Genomic DNA, 21,204 nt, shown 5'->3' with positions numbered 1-21,204 from the left:
TAGAAGGGGGGTGTCCGGACACGTGCTTCTGTGGAGGGCAGGCGCGCCCCGGAGTCACCGGGGGCACTTCCTGCAGGCCCCCGCCCAGCCCCGCCGTCAGCCGTCAGCCGTCAGCTGCAGGGCCGGGGAGCCGTCGTGCGCACACTGTCGTCTCCCAGGTGAAGTTGTCTGCCTCCCACTTATCTTATCTCTCGTGTCTCCGCTGTGCCAAGGCTTCCCTCCCGTCGTGTGCTCCTCGCTCCTCCGCCCTCCTGCATCTTGTGCCGTACGCTCCTCTCTCCTCAGCCTGAACTAACAAGGAGCAGGTGCATTCGTGACGCTCACAGCCACGCTCACTGAGTGAAGATTTGATTCCTAAAGATTTTTCAGAAATGGCACCAAGGCTGGAACGCCATAAACAAAAAAATGTGACACCATAAAAATTTAATCTGTGAAACACCACAAGACCGATTAAAAATCTCCGTCGTTAACAAGTTACAAAGTTAGGAAAAAAACTGCAACACAGACCACGAAAGACTAATAACATCCTTCCTATGTGAAGAGCTCTTGCAAATCAAGAAGAGCAACACAGGACAGGAGTAAAGGATGCCACAGGCAGCCTTGCTGGGGGTGACTTGGGATGGGTACGAACCTCACCAGAAGTGCAACAACAATAATCTTGCTTCTTTCCCCAACCTGTGAGAGGACTGAAGACTCAAATAATCCCGGTTTGGTGCCTGGAACACGTGCTCAAGAACCATCAGCGTAAATCACGGTTGATACGTAGCATTACTGCTGTCGTTAAGCTCAGCAGGCAGCAAAGCAGCAGCACCGCGGACACAGCCGACAACCTGCACAGGCTCCGCGGAATTCTCAGCGAGGAAAGCCAGTCTCACAAGGGTACACGGCACGTGGCTGCACACATTCTTGACAAGACAAAACCGTCGAGCTGGAGATCAGCAAGTCGGTAGCCGCCAGGGTTGGGGGCGGGGGCGGAGGTGCCAGCAGTTCTGCATCTGGACTGCGGTGGTTAACGGCGCTCCACGTGGGATGAGACTGCGTGGAAGCCCCAAGTGCACGTACGCAGACACGAGCACAGAGAGATCTGAACCACGTCTGGAAGGTACCGGGACGGCTCCCATGCTAGGGGCAGGCAGGAGGTCACTGCTGGGGGCAGGGGACCTGACCTCTCCCTACAGGTCTCTGCAACTTCCTGTCAATCTGCAATGATGCGGCAAAAGTCCATCAATCCCACAAAAAGGGAGAAATGAGTGAGGCTCAAGATAACACAAAATTCATCAAAAAGAAACTCATGGCCAATAATCTTTTGAACACAGATCACCCATTGTCGGTGATGCAAATGGCCCTGAAACGGCATATCCTTGTCACCGCTCCAGCAGGAGGACAGGTGTGAAGACCTGTGCTGGCCAAGGGGCTGGTCCGGAGGGACGCTCACCAGAGCCCAGCCCTGCGTGACGAACTCGCCCGACGCCGGGGCAGACAGGCCCCGCAGAGACCCCGGGCACCACGAGGAAAGCTGCCCAGAAAGGACCCCCAGGAGAGGCCCCTCTGCCAGGCCCGCAGGCTCTGCCCGGAGTCCTGGTGGCCTCAGACCCCATGGTGACTGCAGACAATGCAGTCACGCGACCCTGTGCCTCGAGGTCGCCCAAGAGGGAGGGACCAGAAAGCTTTCTCCCTGTGTGCAGCCCGGACGCAGACACCAAGCAGACCCTCCAGCTCCGGGGCTTCCCCGCGCCCGGGCATCCGAAGCAGCCGGGCCGCCAACCTCTGGACCCTGGGCAGGGTCGCCCACGCTGGGAGCCGCCGGCCACACAGTGGGCTGCTGACTTTCTAACAGGAAGGGCCCCCTGCGACCCACAGGGAGGAAGAGCCGACCGTGAACAGCCACCAGACCCTGGAGGGGCGCCAGGCTGGCGGGGACCCCTGTGAGCACATGCGACCCCAAGGAGGATGACCGGCCTGCTCGGGAAGGGGTGACCGGGCCCAGGAGGGAGAAGCCATCAGGGCCCAAGCCCAGGGCCCGAGGCTCCCAGGCCTGACGCTGGGCTCAGGCAGGGCCAGGAGGGCTCCCCTAAGACGCCCCCACGCTTCCAGCTGAGCAGTACGGAAACCCCCAGACTCACTGAATCATCTGGCCACAGGCAAGCACCCTTTATGAATGAAGAAACGGAAGCTCCCGGTCACACCACCAGGCACAGGTGACATGGGATCTGGTGCCTGTGGGGCAGCGAGGGGGGGCCCTTGGGCTCAGGCAGGGGTTGACGGCTTAAACTGGACCTGGTTGGTGGTCCCCAGCAGCACACCAGGGGGGTCTCCCAGGAACCACCACACCCCGTCCCTCCTAAGAAAATGCAGCCCAGTGTTGGGGGGGGTGGGGAACGATAAGACGAGCTGTCCCCAGCCAAAGGCCCCGGGCAGGGCCAGACGTGGGGCAACTTGGAGGGCCCCTCCCCAGGAGCCATGGCTTTAGTCTTCGGGGCCACCGCCCAGGTGGACCCTGCAGGAAGACAGAGGCCCGGGGTAGAGACCCCCATGGCCCGACCCTCTGCCCGATGCAGCCAAAAGCTCGCACCCCAGCTCCTGGGAGACGTTTCCAGGGGGAGGGCCAGGCCTGTGGGGATTTCCACAGCTCGGGCAGGACTGTCCAGCCCTGCGGCCACTTCCTCAGGCGGAGGGGAAGGCTGGCGTGGGGGGACGGACATGACACAACGTCCCTCCCCTGCAGGGATGCCCAAGCACAACCCACCCTGAACCCCCCCCCCCAGAGCCCACTGGACACCCCCAGCGGCACCTGCAGACAGCTCTGAGAAAGAACCGTCTGATCCGAATCCCAGGGTCCCGGAACACCACATGCCCGATGCTGAGACCCCAAAGAGATGCGGGATCCACAGGGTGGCAGGAGGTCCTGGGCTCCCCCAATCCCACCCACAACCAGGGTGGGCTCCCCGAAGTACCCAGGGCAGCCCTCTCTGCCCACAGCCCTGCAGGGCTCCCAGCTCCCTGGGATAAAAGCCCAAACCTTCCAGACACCCTAAGGCCCTGTAGCACTGCCCTGTCCTCTCTCTGCTCTCCCCTCCTCCCTCTCACTCACTCTGCTCTGGGCACACAGGTCTCCTTGCTCTTCTTCCCACACACCAGGCCTGGTTCTGCCCCAGGACCTTTGCACGGGCTATGCCCACTGCCTTGAACCCCCCTCAGGGCTCTGCTCAAACAGCATTTCCTCGGAGTCGGCCCCCAACTCCCTTGGCTCTGTGGCAGCGTCCCCCCTGCTACTGTGCGGCCTGGCCCCTGTGCTAGGCCCTTCAGCAGGAAGAAGTGGCCTGTGCTTCCCCTGCCGTGTCTTGGACCCCCCCATGCCCAATAGGGGGGGCTTATTCATCCAAGTTTGCCAGAGCTATTCCTAGAATGAATGCTGAAAATCGCAGGGCCCAGAATAACCCTGGGTGCTCAGCAAGATGCTCCGTCAGCCCGGCGCCGGGTTCCGTATACAGCAGGCACATACTACACACCAGGAGTAAAACCAGCCAGCAGCTGGGCCTCTCCCCGACATGCAAGTAGGCCCAAGTCAGGAGGGCTGGGTGCTAGCACCCCCAGCTCTCAGCTTCCCCTCATGCTGGAGCCCACAGCCCCAGCCCCGCCCCGGCCGCCCAGCCCACCACACCCGCACCCCACGATCCTACCTGAGCCTCCAAACTGGGCTCCAGCCAGGGAGGCGGGCCGGCCCTTGCCGTTGGCCACCGGCAGCGGGAACATCTGTGGGGAGAGAGAGAGAGGCTGGGCGCGCGTGCCAGGATGGGCCCCGCTGCCAGCAACGGGAAATCGGGCACAACTCAAAACCCCACGTGGGGATGCCGGCTGGCCACCATGCAGCGTGCGACTCTGGATCTTGGTCACGAGTTCGAGCCCCACTCGAGCAGAGTTTACTTCAAAAATAAGACTAGAAAATCACTCTGCCGTTTCGGGGCCAGAGTAACCGACTCCAGCGCCGAAGAGCGTTTACCTGCTCTTGGAAATGACGCAGTTCCGCGTACCCCTCAGCTTTAGGGAACATTTATGCTCCTGGGGCCGCAGCAGCGAATCCGCTGCGAGAACCGCCTCTGGCCCGAGCCCCGGCGCTGAGTGGCGGCCATGGGGAGAGGGGCCGTGACCTGGCTCAGTGTCCCCCCGGGGTCCTTGTCATACCTGCCCTCGGGAGACACTGAGGCTCAGAAGGACAGGAAGCTGGAGGGACCTGGGAAAGGGTGCCCCCCACACCCCTGCCCCAGTTTACCCAAACCCACCGTATTAAGTCCCTCGGGATTAAGCAGCTTAGCGGCTCAGGCCGCGAAACCGAACATCAACAAGCCCCGCGGCCACACGGAAGCACACACGCCCCCGCCCTGCCCCCGCCCTGCCCCACGGTCCAGGGCGGTCCAGGGCTACTACGGGTCCCATCTGGGGCCCGGACTCGGGGCGGGGGGCTCTGGGTGGCTGCCGGGAGGTGGGGCACGGGGCCGTGGGCAAGCCCCGGGAGACCCAGGATGTGGGGCCCTGCGCCCACGGACCGTCCACAGGAGGGAAATGGAGGCCCCAGGCTCACCTGGCCCGGCAGGCGCAGGGGCTCATGGGAGGAGCGCAGCCCCGCCGGAAGCAGGTTTGCACTGGGTCTGCACCCTCTCGGGGGCGTGGCTGCGCTCACTCAACTGGCCCAGCCTCCCCAAGGTCCCCGGCTCCCAGTTAGGGTCTGGTCCCACCGGGGAAACTGAGGCCTGCACTGGGGGGAAGGGTGGTGGCCTGAACCATGACCAGAACCAACAGGACGCCAGGCCTGGGGGTGTGCGGGCCCCATCCCAAGCCTCTGTTTTGTCCTCTAAGATACCAAGGACCATGCTGACGTGGCACCTGCCACCAGGGACACCGGGCCACGTCAGCCCCGTCACTGCCCCTCGTCCTCAGGCCCTCAGTCTTCCCCTCCGTGACATGGACTCAGGACCCGACCCCACGGGACCCCGAGCCCCAAGCACACAAGGGCATCGTGGGCACACAGGGAGGTGCCTCTGCAGGGGGGCGAGCGCCCAGTGGGGTTGGCCAGCCGCGGCCCCGGGGAAGCGCCCCAGGCAAGCACCGGCCTGCAGCGCCACCCCGGGGAGTCCCGAAGCCCATGCGCCCTCTGCACCCCGACGAGCTTCTGTCCTGATGGGGGCTCAGGGCCTGGCCCGAGTAGCTCGGACGCCTTGGTGGAGCGACCGCCCTGCCTGCTGGTCACGGGACCGGTCCCCACAGCACCGCCCTCCGCGACCTCCTCTCTGTCTGAGACCGAGCTGTTTTACAAAATAATCCACTCGGGTTCTTTGTGGCAGGACGCAGGGTGCAGCGACAAGGGGACGGAGGTGACAAGAGAGGACACGGGGGGGGGGGCGGGGGGGCTGCCTCTGGCACCAGCCAGGCCTCCCCCTGTAACGAGGGGGTGAAGGGAATCCAGCTCCAGGTTCACTCTGCGGGGACACGCAGAGCACCTGACCCCTCGGCCTCCGTTTCTGCGGCTGGGAAATGGGCTGCGGGTCATCAGCAAGGACGGACAAGCCAGTGGGACCCACCAGACAGAGGGGGGCGGGGGCGCCCAGGCTGTCGGACAGGAGAGGCTAAGGGGCCCGGCCTGAACCCGTGCCCACTCCCGCCCCCGCCCCAGCCTGTTCCGGCTCAGTAGTCTGTGACCTGTCAGTTTAACAAAAAAACAACCGAGCTGTGCTCCGGGTTACTCAGCCGGGGAGGCAAAAATAAAACGGGGCTTAAAAATACCAGCGCGGCCCTTCCGGACCGGAGCCCCTGTCCCGAGGGCTGTGTTTCCACAGGACAGCAGTGCCGTTTCGCTTTGGGGACTTTTGTTTTCGACAGGCCTCAGTGGCCTGGCCTCTGACCCGGTGGAGGCTGAGGTTCACACCGAGAGTGCCCTCCCCAACCGGCTTCACACCGACACGGCGGCTTCCCGGAGCAGGGAACCGCCCGGACACGGGGAGCACAGTTTGAGGACACACAGACCACGCCGACACCGGGGACAGACAGCCCACCGCACAGACGGACAAACGTGGCCCCTGGTCCTTCAGGATAAGCCCCCGTTCCCAGCACCGGAGGAGGCCCCGTGGGGCCGTGATGCCCCTGGCAGCGTCCTGGGAGCTCAGTCCAGCCAGGCGGGGGGGGGGGGGGGGGCTCTCGGGGCCCTGAGGAGGACGGTAGTGACAGCGGCAGCCCCCGCCAGCTCAGAGTGTGCGCTGCCCAGGGACCTCCACCCTCCCAAGGCCTCCTGCCGCCTCCCGCCCGCTCCTGACCATCCCCACAGCAGCCACCACGTGGCTGAATGACTGAAGTACTAGCTGCCACTGCCGCCCCACTGCCGCCCGTGTTCCGGCTCACCCTCGGGCCCCCCGCTGCTCACCTTCGCGCTGGGTGCCTCTTTCCCTTTTCTTTCTTTTGCACCCACGCTGGACGACTAACCCCGCTCACGCCCACCCTCCAGGTCAGGAGGCCGAGGCCACCGCAGGCCCGCGGCCCATGCCCCCACCGCCCCCCAAGGCCCCCTCCAGCCCAAGTCTGAGGCCTGGCTCCCAGCTGGGGGGCCCTTGTGGCAAGCGTCCTGTCCCAGGGACCTGGGGCGCAGGCCCACCCCGCGGCAGGGCGGGAGCCCGGGAAGGTGAGCCCGGCTTACCATGCTGAAGTCCAGCAGGTCGCTGAGCTCCTTGTCTGTGCCCACGGGCGCCATCCTCTGCGGCTGGTTCATCCTCCAGGGGCCAAGGTGGGCACCTCAGGCCTGCAAACGGCCCTGCAGACGGGCCGGACACACGGGGAGGAAGGAGGGGAAGAAGAGCTGAGTGGCAGGCAGAGGTGGACAGATGGGGAGTAAAAGCCGGGCTCCTAACCGCCCTGAGGGCGCAGGTCTTCCCAGAATGAGCCCCTCCATGACCCCGGCAGTGGGGGCAGGGCAGCCAGGACTCCCTGCTTCGGCCCGGAGACCTCTCCCCAGAGCCCTCAGGGAGGCCGAACAATGCGGGGGGAGGGGGAGGAGTCCGCAAATATCCCTTCCCTAAACTCCCTCCAAGACCACCAGGGAATCAGATTGCAAATTTTAAACGGGATGCGGGGTGGGAGTGGTCCCTGCCCATCCGCCAGGACCCGCCCCGCCCCCGCCCCCTCCCAATCCCCCCTCCCGGGCTGGGCCCCGCTGGGGAAGGGGGAGGGCGGCCCAGGCCCCATCCCCAGGGAAATTCTGTGACCCCCGCCCCCCAGCAGCTGTCACAGCGCGGTGAAAACCAGGTCACCCCCAAATTGAAAGCTAAAAAACAATCTTCTCAACGGGGGGGGGGGTGGGGGGTGCCCAGGGTAGGGACTCGCAAGCGAAGCTCCCTGCACTCTTAACGTCCCCCCAACGAAAAAGACAAAAAAAAAAAAAAAAGAAGAACCTCATAAGAAAAAAAAATAAGTAAATAACCTTAGTTTGTTTTATTGTCACGATAGATCCGGGAATTATTTTCTCAGCAACTTTGAAAACATCCCTAACCTCCCGCTGGGGGGGGGGGGGTCCCCGAAGCGGGGTTTCCCCCGCAGCGCCCCAGGGGCCGCCGGGGGCCGCGCGGGGGAGGGAGGGGGGTCACCTGCGGCGCCGCCGGCGGCTGCGGGGTCCGGCCCGGGGAGACCCCGCTTTGTTCGCCCGCCCGGGCCGGCTGCGAGCGGCCCCCCCCCCCCCCCCGGCTCCCCGCCCCCGGAGGCCGTGCGGAACTCACTTGGAGGAGGAGTACGAAACCGCACTTTTCCTGGGGCGGCCGAAAGCGGCGTGGAGGCCGCCGCGGGCCGGGGGTGTCGCGGGGCCCGGGCCGAGCCCACGGCGCCCCCCCCCCGCCGCGGCCGGTGCAGCGGGCGGCCCCGGAGCCTTTGAAGCCCGCCCGCCGCCGCCGCCGCCGCCCCGGGCCGCGCTAACGCGGAGCAGATGTTCGCGCCCCGGCCCCCCCGCCCGGCCTCAACCTGCGCCCGCGGGCCGCGCCGCACCTTCCCCGCCAGACAAAAGGCCGCTCCCCGCCCCCGCCCCGCTCGGCGCCCGCGGGGCCCCCGCCGCCGCCCCCCGCCGCGCCCGCCGCAAACTTTCGCCAAGTGCGGCCCAGGCCGGAAAGTTGGAGAACAATGACGGCGAGCGGGCCCGCGCCCCGACGGCGCCCCAGGGTCCCCGCCCGCGCGGGGCTGCGCGGGGCCGCGGGGCCCGGGGCGGCTGCTCACCTGCTCGGCGCGGCCCGGCCCGCAGCGCGCGGGGGGCGGCGGCATGAACGGCCCCCCCCGGACAAAGGGGCGTCGCGCCGGGCCCCGAGGGTCGCGCGTGGGCGGCGGCGGCGGCGGCGGCGGCGGCGCTGCGGCCGGGCCTCCCCGCGGCCCGCCCCGAGGGGCCCGTGCGCGGCCGCGGCGCTGGCGGAGGCGGCGTGTGCGAGCTCGCGCTGCCCTGCGGCCGCCTCGCTGGGTCGGTCCGGCCCGCTACGCCCGCGGCCGCCGCCGCTGCCTCATCTTCCTGCGGCGGGAGACATGTTCCGCCCCCCGCCCCGCGCGCGGCCCCGCCCCCGCCGGGCCCCGGCCCCGCCCCCGCCGGGCCCCGCCCCGCCCCGCCGCGCTCCGCCCGGCGCCGCCGCGGATCCCTCCGCCGCCTCCCGCTCGGCCCCCGCCGGGCCCCGCGGCTCGTCCTCCCGCGCGCCCGAGGGGCCCGGCCCGGGCTGGCGCGGCCTGGGGCCTGGGAGCAGGGGCGCCCGGGCGGGGCGGCGGCGGGGGGCGCGGGGAGGGGCCCCGGACTATCTTCCGGCGCGGACGCGCACGCACGGCGGGCACGCACCGCTGACGCAAGAGGGCCAGGATCGTGAGATGGAAAGATGAGGCAGGGCAGCGGTGGCCAATCGGAGGCTGCGAGTCGGTGACGGACGCGCCCGCCGGCCACTCGTCGCGCGGCCCCGCCCCCGCCCCCGCCCCGCCTCCTCGGCGCGGCCTGGCGAGGAAAGAGGTGGGACTTTCGTGCGCGTTAGGCCCCGACCGCGGTGGGGGTGGGCTTTCGGGTTTTATTGTCAGGTTTGCGTGGCCGCCCGCGCGGCCGCGCCGGCCGGGTCGTGTCTCCGTTCCTAGGGCCGGTCCCGGGCCTGGCCGTTGAGAGCGGGCATCTGCCCCCCGGAGGACGCGGTTTGCACCCGTTTTGCTGGCAGGACGATGGGAGCCCGCTCGGCTTCAGGGTCAGAGGCCCACACGGGGGCCGCCCTGAGCCTCTGACTTGCTTTCTCCTCCCCGAGTCTCAGTTTGCGCATCTGTAAAGCGGAGTCTGGACCAAGCCTTTAGATTGTGGGCGGCCTGGTCTCCCTTTGGGTCGGAACTTCTTCCCACATCCAGGGGCTCCCCGGCTTTGGAGGATCGCAGACCCTACAGAAGGGGAGGGATAAAATCACAAATTAAAATGTCACAGTCTTGGGGCGCCTGGGTGGCTGGGTTGGTTTAGCGCCTGCCTTCAGCTCAGGTCATGACCCCTGGGGACCCCGAGGGCCTCAGGTCATGACCCCCCGGGGCCTCAGGGGCTCAAGTCATTATCCCAGGGTTCTGGGGTCTCAGGTCATGATCCTGTGGTCCTGGGACTCAGGGTCCTGGGATTGAGTCCTGCATGGAGCTCCCTGCAGGGAGTCTGCTCCTCCCTCTGCCCCCTCCCCCCCCCATTTTCTCTGTCTCTCAAATAAATAAAATATTTTTTAAAAAAGAGAAAATACCACAATCTTTCGTGCCTTCCTGTGTCCCCAGGAAGGCACACTCCCTTCCAGGCCTGGGAAGAGGCCACCGTCCTCCTGACCCACTAGGCTCTGGCCGCCAGGGCCTCTCGGCTGTTTTGGAACCTGCCAGGCCCATGCTCACCTCCAGGCCGTTGTCCTTGCGGCCTCTGCCTGGACTGCTTTTCCACTCACACCTGGAAACCGCGAATCACGGTAGTTCAGGGCTGCTCCCAGGCCAGGAAGCAGAGTGGCGGTCCAGGGTGAGGGGTACGAGGAGCGGCCGGAGGCCTCCGGGGCCACCCAACATAGGCACAAGCCCCTCGTGCTACCCCAAAGTAGGCTGGCCCTCACCCCAACCCGTTCTGGCTCAGAGAATTTCCCTGTGCTGCGTGCCTGGAGAGGGAGGTATGGGTCTTGGGGTCCGGGTGCAGATTCCTCCCGCCTCCCAGCCTCACTGTGACCTCATGCAAAGTCTTGACTGGCCCTGGGCCTGTTTCCCATCAGGACGTGGAAGGCACCGTGATGGGCACAGAGCCGGTGCCCTCAGCTTGTGCCTCCCCACTGCTGGGCCTGTGTCTCTGGCGGCACAGAGGTGCCCTGGGTCCCCAGCCGTGCCCTGTGGCCTGACCCTGCCGCTGCGGCCTCCCGCCAGCCTGGGTCCAGGCCTCGCAGGCCCCCAGCCTCGCTCGGGCTGTAGTGTGCCCAGTCCCTGCTTCCCCGAGAGTGCTCGGGGTCTGAACCATGGCGTTGGGGTCACCATTCCTGGAGTGGCCCTCAACGCACTCCCTGCAGCGGGGAACCATGCAGCTACTATGTGCCTCGCTCCTGGGCATTGGGCCATGCAGTGCCTGTGCCCTACCCCGAGTCTGCCCTCCGAGGCAGGATGGGGCATCAGAGGCCCCCTTGGCATCCCTACGTGTGGCCATCAGGTCACCATACCTGAGCCATGAGACCCATTGTACAGATGAAGAAACTGAGGCTTCCAAAGGCCCTCCCCAGGGCCCAGGCGCCCTGGGGCTCACACCTGCCAGGAGGCCCTCCCGGCCCCCGCAGGCCACCGCTGTCCTCCCTGGGGAGGCCCAGCCTGGGCTGAGTCACTGGGTGGAGTAGCCCGTGGGGGCCCCCACACACTGACACCTCTGCCCAGCCCGGAGGCCTGGGTGAGCCCCACAAGGCCCTGGCATGGGGACAGGCAGCCGGTGGCTGGTGCCAGGGGCCCCTTGAGGCCCGCCCACCCCGCCCGCCCGCGGCCTTTGTTCTGTGGGTGCCCGCCCGCCCGCTTGGCCCCGTGCAGACGGGAGCCGGGGCCCTGCCTCCCCCACCTGCTTCCTCCTTCCACACAAGCCACACCTACTGTGCGCTAGGCCCCAGGCCCGGGGACCCCACACACCGAGGGAGGTAACCCCGTTTCTGGTGGGGCAAACACATGCCATGGACGCTCGCTCGCCAGGCAGTGGGGGGGCAAGGCACAGGACATAGGCCCCGGGTGGAAGCTTCCGGAAGAGTCACCCTGGGTGTGCAGGCCAGGGGCGTCCGCCGACAAGGAGCGCGATGGAGTTTGGGACTCTGGGGCCCTCCTCCCGACATCTGTTTTCCTTTGTCTCCAAAGTGGGAAGGTTGTCTTGGGGTGTGAGTGCAGCCCCCGCCTGCTGCCCCCCCACGCTTTCAGAAGCCCTGGCAGGAGGGAGGGGCCCTTATCACCGGCACCAACGGTTCACCGTCTCCAGACGACTGCCTCTGGGGCCTGGGGCTCCTGGGTCCCTTCACACCCCCAGGGGGGCGCGGGGGGCTCGGGTAGGCGGCTGGGTCAGGGCTCACTCCCTCCCTCATTCCTTCATCGTCCCTTCGGGGAGGGCCCGGTGTTTGGGCCTGGGGGTGTCCCTGGGCTGCAGGCCCCCTGGGAGCAGAACGGGACAGGAGCTGGGGCCACTGGCCCCTCCCTAGGCCTAGCAGCGGGAAGTAGCAGGAAGGGGGGAGGGGACCAGAGGCCATCTGACCCCTGGCCCTCCCCCCCCCCCATCCTTGGGAGCCAGGGGCCAGCACCTCAGCCTCCCACCCCCACTGCTGGGCACCAGGCGGAGATCCAGAGGGCTCTGAGTGGGCCCCACAGGACCCTGAGCTCGGTGGGGTGGGTCTGGGGGGCAGTGACACTCGGGGATGACCAGGGGATTGAGCAGAAGTGTGGTGACCGAGGCTGGGAGGTGGAGCTCAGGGAAATGGAAGGTGAAGGAGCCAAGGTCAGCGGGTGGGGCGGGGCCTTGAAGGAGAGAGCACTAGGGAGCCACGGGGGACTGGAGCCCCAGAGGGAGGGGCCCCTACGGCTGCCCAGTGGGCGAGGGCTCCTGGCAGGCGGAGTGGAGGTAGACGGACAGGGCTGGCCCCTGGGGTGCAGAGAGGGGGGATGGGGGACAGGTGATGGGGGACGGGGGACGGTCTGAGGGTGGCCGGAGGCTTTCCAAGGGGCAGGGTGAGTGCTGGGTGTGGGGCCGGGGCCTGGGCACGTTCATGCTGTGTCCTGTCCAGGCAGGGACATCATAGGGCTGGTGGCAGGAATGAACGGGGCGCAGGGGCTCCTGGCGCCCCCATATGAGGCCCCGTGGGACGGAGCCAGCGCTCCGGGGGCAACAGGGGCAGCAGCGAGAGAAGAGAGGGTGAATGAGCCCTGACCTGGGGCGAGCCCCAACCCGGGGCTCCAGCGGCGGAACCCACCCACCCACTACCCTGGACCCCCGACGTGCCCTGTGCCCATCACCCCAGGACCAGTGCCACCTGCCAGGGCTGGCCCTCCCCCTCCTGGCCTGGTGCCTGTGGTGCTGACTCAGGGGCCCCCGGGGCCTGTCCCACCGCATTCCGGGGTGGCCTGTGCAAACACGGGGTGCCTCCCCACGGGCATTGTCCATCCTGGTTCCCGGGGAGGGGTGCGCCCAGGGGATGGGGAGCCACCGACCGCTGCCCGCCCACGCGCCCACCCACGGGGCGGCCTTGCTGACCTCGGCCTGTGGCGGCCCGGGGGCCCCTGTCAGCCCTGCGCCAGCCGCTTCTTCCCGCCTTCCTCCGCGTCCCCACTGCCCAGACAGGGAGACTGAGTCCTGGCCCCACCCCGCCGGGAGGCCGGCGAGGCTGCACACCTGGCGCACCGCCCGCCAGTGCCATCACCCGCGCCCCAGGGCCGCTTCCAGAAACGCAGGCAGGGCGCGCCCCTCGCCGGCCAGGAGCCGGGGGGCGACGTGCTCTCACGGGTGCACAGCGGTGCTGACCCGGCAAGGCCCGGGCTGGCGGGGGCGCCCCGGCCCTGTGCTCGCTGTGCCCGGCGGCTCTTGGTCCTCCTTCAGCTCTCAGCGCGGGGGCCGGGGCCGCCCCCTCCAGGAAGCTTCCCTGGTCCCCAGTGGAGCCAGGCCCCCGCCCAGCTCACAGCCCCTCTCACCTTCTGCAGTTTCTGGTTACCCCCCTTCGCCAGGCCAGCGCCCCCAAGGGCAGGGAGCGAGGTTTCCGCCCTCCACGCGGTGTGACGCACAGTGGGTGCTCATGGGCCCGCGGGTGGGGTGAGGGCAGAGGCAGTGCGCTGCTCCTGGTTCTCTTTTTATTTTATTTTTAAAGATTTTATTTATTTATTCCTGAGAGACCCAGAGAGAGCAGGGGGGCCCGATGCGGGACTCAATCCCAGGACCCTGGGGTCACGCCCTGAGCCCCAGGTAGACGCTCACCCGCCAAGCCCCCCCGGGCGGCGTCCCGAGGGCTCCTTGTTCTGAAGGCTACGTCTGGGGCCCAAGAGACGGTGTCCAGAGGGAGGAATGCACAGAAGCCATGGGCCCAGCTCCGCCAACAGGCCTGAGTTCAAGTCCCGGTCCCGCCCTTATCGTGACTGTATGACTCGGGCAGAGGCTGCTCCTGCGTGGGCCTCAGTTTCCCCTTCTGAAAGTCAGGGCTGGGGGCGGTCATCTTCCAGGTCAGCTGGCACCTCACCTTCCCTGCAGTCGCCGTGCTGGGTCCCACTGGGGCCCTGGGAGGTGGTGACCATGGTGGCACCCATTCTGCAGGTGCTCACCCAGGAGGCCCAGGGAGGAGGCAGGCCCCGCTTCTTTTCCTCCGAGGGGTGAGGCCCATTGCTTCCTGGGCGCCCAGGCCCGGCCCCAACTTGCCCTCCAAGGGCCTGGCAGGAGCGTGTGAGACAGGGCCCGGGGCGCGAGGTGCTCGGACTCCTCTGAGCTCCCTGTCCTCCTAGGCTGGGAGGCTTCGTCCAGCCTTTCCACCTCCTCGTCCTCTCCAGGAGCAGAAGAGGCACAAAGCCAAGACGTACAACAAGAAGAATCATCGTCATGCTTGACTATGTAACAACTAAACACTTTGGAATTGAACAGACACACAGAGGAGGTTAGAGGAGGTGGGAGGATGGGGCGGCAAAGAATGGCAACATTGTGACAGAAGGATTTATATCCTTCACATACAAAGAGTCCCTACAAATCAATAAAAAAAATAGGGACGCCTGGGTGGCTCAGCGGCTGAGCGTCTGCCTTTAGCCCAGGGCATGGCCCTGGGCTCCCCGGATCGAGTCCCATGTTGGGCTCCCTGCAGGGAACCTGCTTCTCCCTCTGCCTGTGTCTCTGCCTCTCTCTGGGTCTCTCATGAATACATTTTTAAAAATCTTTAAAAACAAAAACAAAACCAGGAAGCCCACACCAAGAAATGAACATTAGTTCTTCACGTAAGAAATACGAACCAACGGCAGTTAAAGGGACAGAGAAAAAGACCCTTGATGTTGCTATTGGTGAAAGAAATGCAAACGAGCACGCAAATAAGAAAACGCGGACCGACCTCACGGTTGGCAGGACAGTACGAGACGGGTCATATCCTGCGGTGACGAAACTAGGCGTGGGGTCCACCGGAGGGTGTGTGTCCCAGCAAAGGAAGTCGGCCACACCCCCTTGAACGCCCCCGTCCAGTCCCAATCCTAACGCCAATACACCTAATAAAAAACAGTGGCACAAACAGGGACGTCCCTCAGAAGGCGGGCTGCGGCAGCGGGCGCTCGGACGTGACCCGTGTCCAGCAGAAGGGGACGCACCAGGCGATGACAACGCCGGCGTGCGAGGATTGCTGCCCTCGCCTTCCAGCGCTCGGGGTTCGCCTGCATATTGAGCCGGAAAGACGTCTGGGGGGACCGTCAGACCAAAGGCCGGGTTGAAGGCCGGGCTGAGACCCAAGGACCGTTCTGGGGGATGAGAATTTGTAAAGGAAAAAAAGCAGGTATCGAAAAAGCACAGGAGGAAACGTCCCCGGGGTTCAGTGGTTACTCTGGGTGGGGGGGGACTTTCAGTTCTTACTTTATATTTATATTTAAGAAGTGGAATTAGCTGAGAAGCTGGACTTTCTTTTCTTTCTTTTTTTTTTTTTTGGACTTTATTTTCTGTGTGTGTGCGCACGTGCGTGTGCGTGTGCGTGTGTGCGTGTGCACGAACTTTTTAAGTTAAAAGAAAGTTGACTTTTCCACCCTACGGCTAGAGCTCTGCAGCCCCGCAGAGCCACGGGGTGGGGGCACCCTCCCACTGGGGGTACGCCCCAGCCCCCTCAGTGACAGTGCTCCCCGGGCATGCCCTGGAGGGGACGTGGGCCTGGGGGGGGAACCCTGGTGCTCCAGGGGGGTCCCCCAGGGCAATCCAGTCTAAGGGCCACCACCCAGGCTGGTGAGGTCATTTCCCCCTGGGTAACTGGGATGGGAGCCCAAGCCACCCAGCCAAGTGGAGGCCGAGCCTCCTGGCCTCCGGGCAGGTGCCAGGGGAGTGCGGAGGGACGGCCCCTTCCCTGAAGGCAGGGGCAGCCCCAGGCCCTGCCCGGGAGGAACCGGCTCCTGTGAGGTCAGGGACCCTCTCCTGGGAAGGCCGCGAGCCTCTGTTTTCCAATTTGTATGGAGGCCGCAGAAGAATCAAGGCCCCGCGTCCACGACTTGTGCCCCCCCCTTCTGGGGCCTGACTGTCCCCCGCCCCTGTGCCCCTGTCCCCAGGTCCGGGGGAGGGGCCGGTCCAGGCGGTCCTGACCTCTCTGCTGTGCCTCATTCTGACAAAGGCCGCCACATGTGTGCCGTCACCCAGCGGCCCCGAATTCCCTCTCTGCCTGGGGTTGGGCTGTGGTGGGGGTGCCGGGCCCCGGGAGGAGGCCCCTGAGGGCCAGAGAGGAATCCAGGGAGGAGCAAATTGAGCAGGCCCTGGGGGCCTCTGCAGGGGGGGGGCTCTGCCTCTTAGGCCAGGCTATTACCTTCCCAGCACCTGTCGGCCTGCACAGGCTCCCCTGTCCCTGTTGGGGGCCGCCCACCACCCCCGCCAGGCCTGGCCTCGGCTGCACCCCCCTCGCGCCCACCCTGCGCCCAGCCTGGGCCTGGCTGCAGCAGGCGCTCAGTGGACGCTGGCCCCCACTTCACAGGTGGGGATGTTGAGGCTCAGAGGGCGGGCCTGAGGTCAGGTAGACAGGGGACCCAGGCAGAAGCGCTGCTGCGGCCCAGGGGCTGCGGGGTCGGGGACAGCTGGTGGGGCCCGGGCTGAGGGCTGGCTGTGTGGCAGCGGCAGCTGGGGCTCCTCTGGGGCCCAACCCCCACCCTGCGTGCAGAGGGGGAGGCAGCAGCTGGCGGTGGGGCCAGCTCCATCCTGGGCGGGAGGGGCCCTGCGCTGGGGCGGCCTCTCCCTGCGACTCTCACCCTCTGTCTTTGTCTCTGTGCGTCTCTGTCTCCTCTTTCCTGCACCGCCCCCCCCCCACTGTCAGGGCTGAAGGCTGAGCCCCCTTCCTGGCGTTGGAACGCGGCCTTCACCTCCACCTGCCCCGCCCTGCACAGCCCCCCCTGCCCGTTATTGTCTCTATTCCTCCCCCCGTGGGAGACACCTCCCCTGGGCTTGCTGCCCGGAGCAAGTCTGTCGTGAGCCTCAGTTTCCCATCTGGGGAGTGTTTGTAGAGTGTTCCCATCTGGGACCCGACACGCTGGGCACCGGCGCTCCGTGGGACCACAGGCTGCAGGTCCTTGTCCCTCCGGCTCGCGGCCAGCCTGGGGAGCAAACAGTGACCAACGAGCCGCTTCATGGGCATCTGAAGCTGTCCTGGGGGGGCCAGAGCCAAGGGGCCTGCAGGGTCTCGGGGCGGGGGGATGGAGGCTGGGAGTGACCCCGGTTGGCTCCGGGCCAGTCCTAAGGCCCTGAGGCCCAGGGCCACCCTCAGCCAAGCCGCTGGGTGTCTGAGCTGACGTGGCGACCCTGAGCCCCTGCTCTCCCATTAAGGGCCCCCCGGGCCGGGCCTCGGGGAAGGTGGTCAGGAGGGGCTGTGCTTGCAGCCCAAGCAAAGAGAGCACCGGGTGGGGGGAGGGGAGTCGGGCCAGCCCCCCAGGAGCGCTGCGGCCAGCTCCCAGCTCCAGTCTCCCCCAACCGTGCCAGCTTGGCAACCACGGAACCTCCCTGACAATAGAATCCATCACAGCAGAAATATCCTGGGGCCTGCTGCTTAATCACCCCTTGATTTGCATTTTTGCATATTAATGACGGCAGACCTGCTAATTTGCCGCATTCTTTTAAAGGTGCAGAGACTCTGGAACTGTGGGGGGGGGGGAACACGGGCCTTCCTCTGCAGGCCTGGGGTCCCCTCTGCCCTGGCGTCACAGGGACCCCACCCTCTAGAGTCCCAGGGTCTTCCACCCTCGAAATGGGAGGCACCAACCTCGGTATCAGCCAGGGGAACAGGATTCTGGAATGTTCTGCAGGTGGCTCCAACCTCAGCACCCCTGACCGGGAGAAAGTGTGGGATCAGGATGTGTCTTAAGCGTCTGCACCCTGTCGCTGACCAGGAGCCCCTGGGGGGGCGGGCTGCACCCCGCTCTGGCCCCGGGGCTCTCAGGCCTTTCAGCTCCCCCCACCTCCCGGCCTTCCCTGTGCTCTGGCTCTCCGCGGAGGCCCTCGCGCGCCCTGCACCACGCGCGTGTCCATCGCGGAGCTGGGTCTCGGGCTGGACAGGCCGCGCCCCGGGTCACACGGGCGCGCTCGGGCTCGTGCTGCCCCCTCGTGGCGCCCTTGGGTGAGGCCGCGGGTCTTCTTGCGGCCCCCGCCCGCGGAGCCCACCCTGCCCCGGGGCACCCCTGGGTCGGGGATACCGCACGGGCTGGACTCCCCGGACCCGGGCGCGCGGGCCGCCACGGGCGGGACGAGGGTGGGGGGGACGGAAATGGGGTCCGGCCCGGCGGCCCCGGCTGACCCCGTACCCCTCGGGCCGTCCCCGCAGAGCCCGCCCCACGCGCACCGGGGCCCGCGCCCACCAGGGGGCGCCCGCGCTCCGCGGGACGGGGCGAGACCGCCGTGTGCCTCCGCGGGCTCGGGCACGTGCGCACGCGCGTCCACGCGTGCCCTGGGGGCCCCGGGCGCGTGAGGCCTGCGTGGGTCCGCCCGCCGCGCTCGGGCGTAGTCGCGCGTGGGGCCGCATGTTCTGGCGTTTTGCGCGCGTCCACGCGGGTCCGCGTCCCCTCGGTGGGCGCTGGCCCGCCTGATCCTCCCCGCCGGCGCCTCGGTCCTTCGTGGGCTGATGCCGTCCTCCCGGGGGGGCGGCGCTGGCCCAAGGCACCCTGACGGCTGCACCCCTGGGCACCCAGGAAACAGGCGGGGCTGGCTGCGTGACCAGCCCCCAGGCCCGGGCCGTCATGGGAAATCCCCGTGGGCTCCGACAACCCGGGGACAGTTTCCACCATTACTGAGACTGCTGAGCACGGGGGACTCTCCCCGATGCTCCATCGCCCACGTCGTCTCTGCTCATGGGGCAGACAGGGGCCGCCTCCCCCCACCACTCCCTGTCCACCCCCGCGAACTCCTCTTCATCCTGCAGGGCCCTGTGCTCTTGGCCCCTCTTCTAGGACACGTGCCTGGTGCCCTGGGTGTGAGGGGAGGAGGGGCCACCGTGAAGGGCAGGCAGGGTGCTGGCTTCCCCCGCTCAAGGACCTGCTGGGAGCCTCGGGTGGGGTCACGGCATGGGGGCTTCCGCCCCGGCTCCTGGAAGGTGGGCGTCCAGGGGTGGGTGGGTGTTCACGTGGCTCAAGAGGCTCTGCTGGGAGCACCGGGCCCCTTCCCCGGGCCCCTCCCTCTGTGTCTCCCTCCTTCGGGCTCTCCAGCCCCTTCCTTCCTCTCTCCCTGTCCCTCTGTCACCCCCTGGCCCTGACCACCCCTCCAGCCCCCACGGACCATCTCCTTGGCAACGGCGGCCACAGGGTCAGCCGCTCGATCAATCTCCTCTCACCCCAGCGGCCCCAACCCTGGACCCGGAAGGTGACAAGGAAGTGGGGTCAGGCTTGGGTGTCCGGGTGGGGGGATGCCGCGGGGTTAGGACCGGGGTCACTTAGGCAGCCGAGCAGGGGTGGCGAGACTTGGAGAGGGCGAGGGGGTCCCTGGGGGCAGGGTCAGCAGGGTCAGAGGTCAAGTGAGCCTTGGGCTGCACTGATGGTATGCCCCCAGCCCCTGTGTCCCCAAGCCGTGGCCTCTGCCGGCTGGCGGCTGCTCGGAGCCCCGGGTTTGCGTGGAGCGCCCCCGCCCGCGGCCCCACGTACCACTCGCAGCAAGGCCCCCTGGCCGGCGCTGGGCACGGCTGGCGGTGGGAACCCGGCCTAGGCCCCAGCACGCCAGGCCGCAGGGCCTGAGCCGGCTGCCGCCACGGTCCTGGAACATTCTGTCCTGACTGCTTCTAGCCTAGTCCACCGTCACTGCTTCCGGAATATTCCTGCACCGTGGCCTCTGGAAGAGCCCAGCAGCACCGAGCAGCTCACAGCTACTCCTGGCAGGCAGGAAGCCATCAGGGCCTTTCGGTTTTTCCCTTTTAGGCGCAAGGGGGGGGGGGGTTGCAGGGCACAGCGGGGCAGCGGGCAGTGTGGGGCCTCAGGCCCTCCGCGGTCGATCGCCGGGCCCTGCAGGGACATGGATTGCTAAGTGCGTTTGTATAGATCCCGGGACAGGTAGCCTGGGCCTGAGAGGGGGAGGCAGGGCCAAGGAGGCCCCGGGGGACCTGGGGGGCTGAGTGCAGATGCGGGTGGGAGAAGGCTGGTGCTATCTGCTCCCTCCCTGCTCCGAGCCTCAGTTTCCCCATCCGGCGGTGGGGGTGTGTGCAGTGTGGACCAGGTCTGCAGTGGCGGGGGGGGGGGGGCCTCCGGGGAGTCCCCTTTCCAGAGGAGCCCACTCCTGGCTCCGAGAGGTCGGGCTGCCGGCTGGGGCCACACAGCCTGGAGGGGCCACGCTGCTGGGGCCAGTCTTTCCCCAGGGGCCGCCCCCCTCCCCGCGGCGGGCTCTGGGGGAGGCAGGGCGGGGCTGCTGGCCCTTTAAGAGCCTCGTTTTGGCGCCGCCTCGGGGTTATCGATCGCAGCCTTGGAAACGCGATTAGATTATCCGGCTGGGAACGGCAGGCCCGGGGCGGGGGGGTGCGCGGGCTTCTTGTAAACGGCTCCCCACGGGCAAGGAGGGCCCCGAGCTCCTGGCCACGCGGTGCCCCCGGGGCTGGGAGGCGTTGGCGCGGCCCCGGGGTGTGCAGCCGCATCCACGCGGTGTGCCCGAGCCGGCGTGACACAGGGACTCACTCCCTCCGAGAATACAAGCGGGTGTAACGTTATTACTATTACCAGACAGTAACTGCGGCTCCTGCTTGGCCCCTGCGCACCCCTGGGACCCGCTGCGGGAGTCGAGGTCCCCAGAGACGGTCGGGGAAACCGAGGCTGGAGGGGCCGAGCGTGAGCCGGGCCCTGGGGAACCCCCTGTGAGGTCACCTGCAGGGTGAAGGCAGAGACGCGGATTTGGGGGAGCAGCGCCGCCAGCAGCCCTACCCCTCTCCGCACCTGCAGAGGCCGCTGGGAGGTGCTTGCCCTGGGCGGGGCACAGGTGCTGAAGGGGCCCCGAGGCGCTGGCCTGGGGGGGGGTCTGGGGCCGCCCCCTGGGGCCATGACAGCCTCAGCCCCTGAGCACCCCTGCACGCTGGTCCCCAGTCTCTATGGGCTGGCCACTGTCGCTGCAGCCAGGCTCTTCACCCCCTCAGCGCCCCCAGGCAGGAGGTGGGGGCAGTAGGATGGAGACGGGAGACCTGGACTCAGGAAGGTGGACCACCGTGTTCGAGAGCCCAGGGCGACGAAATTCTCAGCCCGATTCCTCTGTGTCCCACTGGCTGTGGGTTGTCTCTGGGGGAAGAGGCTTGATCAAGGATTTTGGAGGCCCTGAATGTGGGGAAACAGGCCCAGAGTCACAGAGGCACCAGAGGATCTCCCAAGGCTTCAGGGAGGGGCCAGGGGCTACTTCCAGGCAGAAGGTGGAGATGAGCCCCATTTGGCCCCGAAGGCACAGTGCAACCTTGAGCACCTGGTCAGGGGTCACCTACCTGGCTCTGCAGGGTCCTGACCACCCAGGGGGTGGCAGAGAGGAGGGGCCTCAGTAGAGGGGGCTGTGGGGAGAAGGCCTGGCCCTTCCACCGG

General features: G+C 67.1%; 1 protein-coding gene and 1 long non-coding RNA gene across 17 annotated transcripts in view; both read right to left on the bottom strand.

Annotated features, from left to right (window-relative positions):
• Positions 1-8,330, bottom strand: part of TCF3 (transcription factor 3) — a 31,940-nt gene extending 23,610 nt beyond the window's left edge. For 9 of the 16 annotated variants that reach the window (XM_055343281.1, XM_055343289.1, XM_055343290.1 and 6 more), the window contains exons 1-3: positions 8,242-8,329; positions 6,683-6,796; positions 3,681-3,753 (exon numbers count right to left, since the gene is read on the bottom strand). In XM_055343281.1, coding sequence (XP_055199256.1) covers positions 3,681-3,753; positions 6,683-6,754 — 145 coding nt within the window. In that variant the 5' untranslated portion in view covers positions 6,755-6,796; positions 8,242-8,329. Of the gene's footprint in view, positions 1-3,680; positions 3,754-6,682; positions 6,797-8,241 lie in introns of all 16 variants that reach the window. The other 7 variants (XM_055343280.1, XM_055343283.1, XM_055343284.1 and 4 more) reach the window with 2 other exon arrangements.
• Positions 8,331-9,036: 706 nt separating this feature from the next.
• Positions 9,037-19,406, bottom strand: LOC129522493 (uncharacterized). The gene is made up of 3 exons (XR_008666906.1): positions 19,306-19,406; positions 17,439-17,502; positions 9,037-9,411 (listed from the first exon to the last, which is right to left on the bottom strand). It is a non-coding gene; the product is annotated as an uncharacterized LOC129522493 (long non-coding RNA).
• Positions 19,407-21,204: the final 1,798 nt, after the last annotated feature.

This window comes from Nyctereutes procyonoides, unplaced genomic scaffold, assembly GCF_905146905.1.
Source record: "Nyctereutes procyonoides isolate TBG_1078 unplaced genomic scaffold, NYPRO_anot_genome, whole genome shotgun sequence".
Lineage (NCBI taxonomy): Eukaryota > Metazoa > Chordata > Mammalia > Carnivora > Canidae > Nyctereutes > Nyctereutes procyonoides.
Note: the sequence above shows the minus strand (reverse complement) of the source record. Positions and strands in the feature narration are given on the sequence as shown.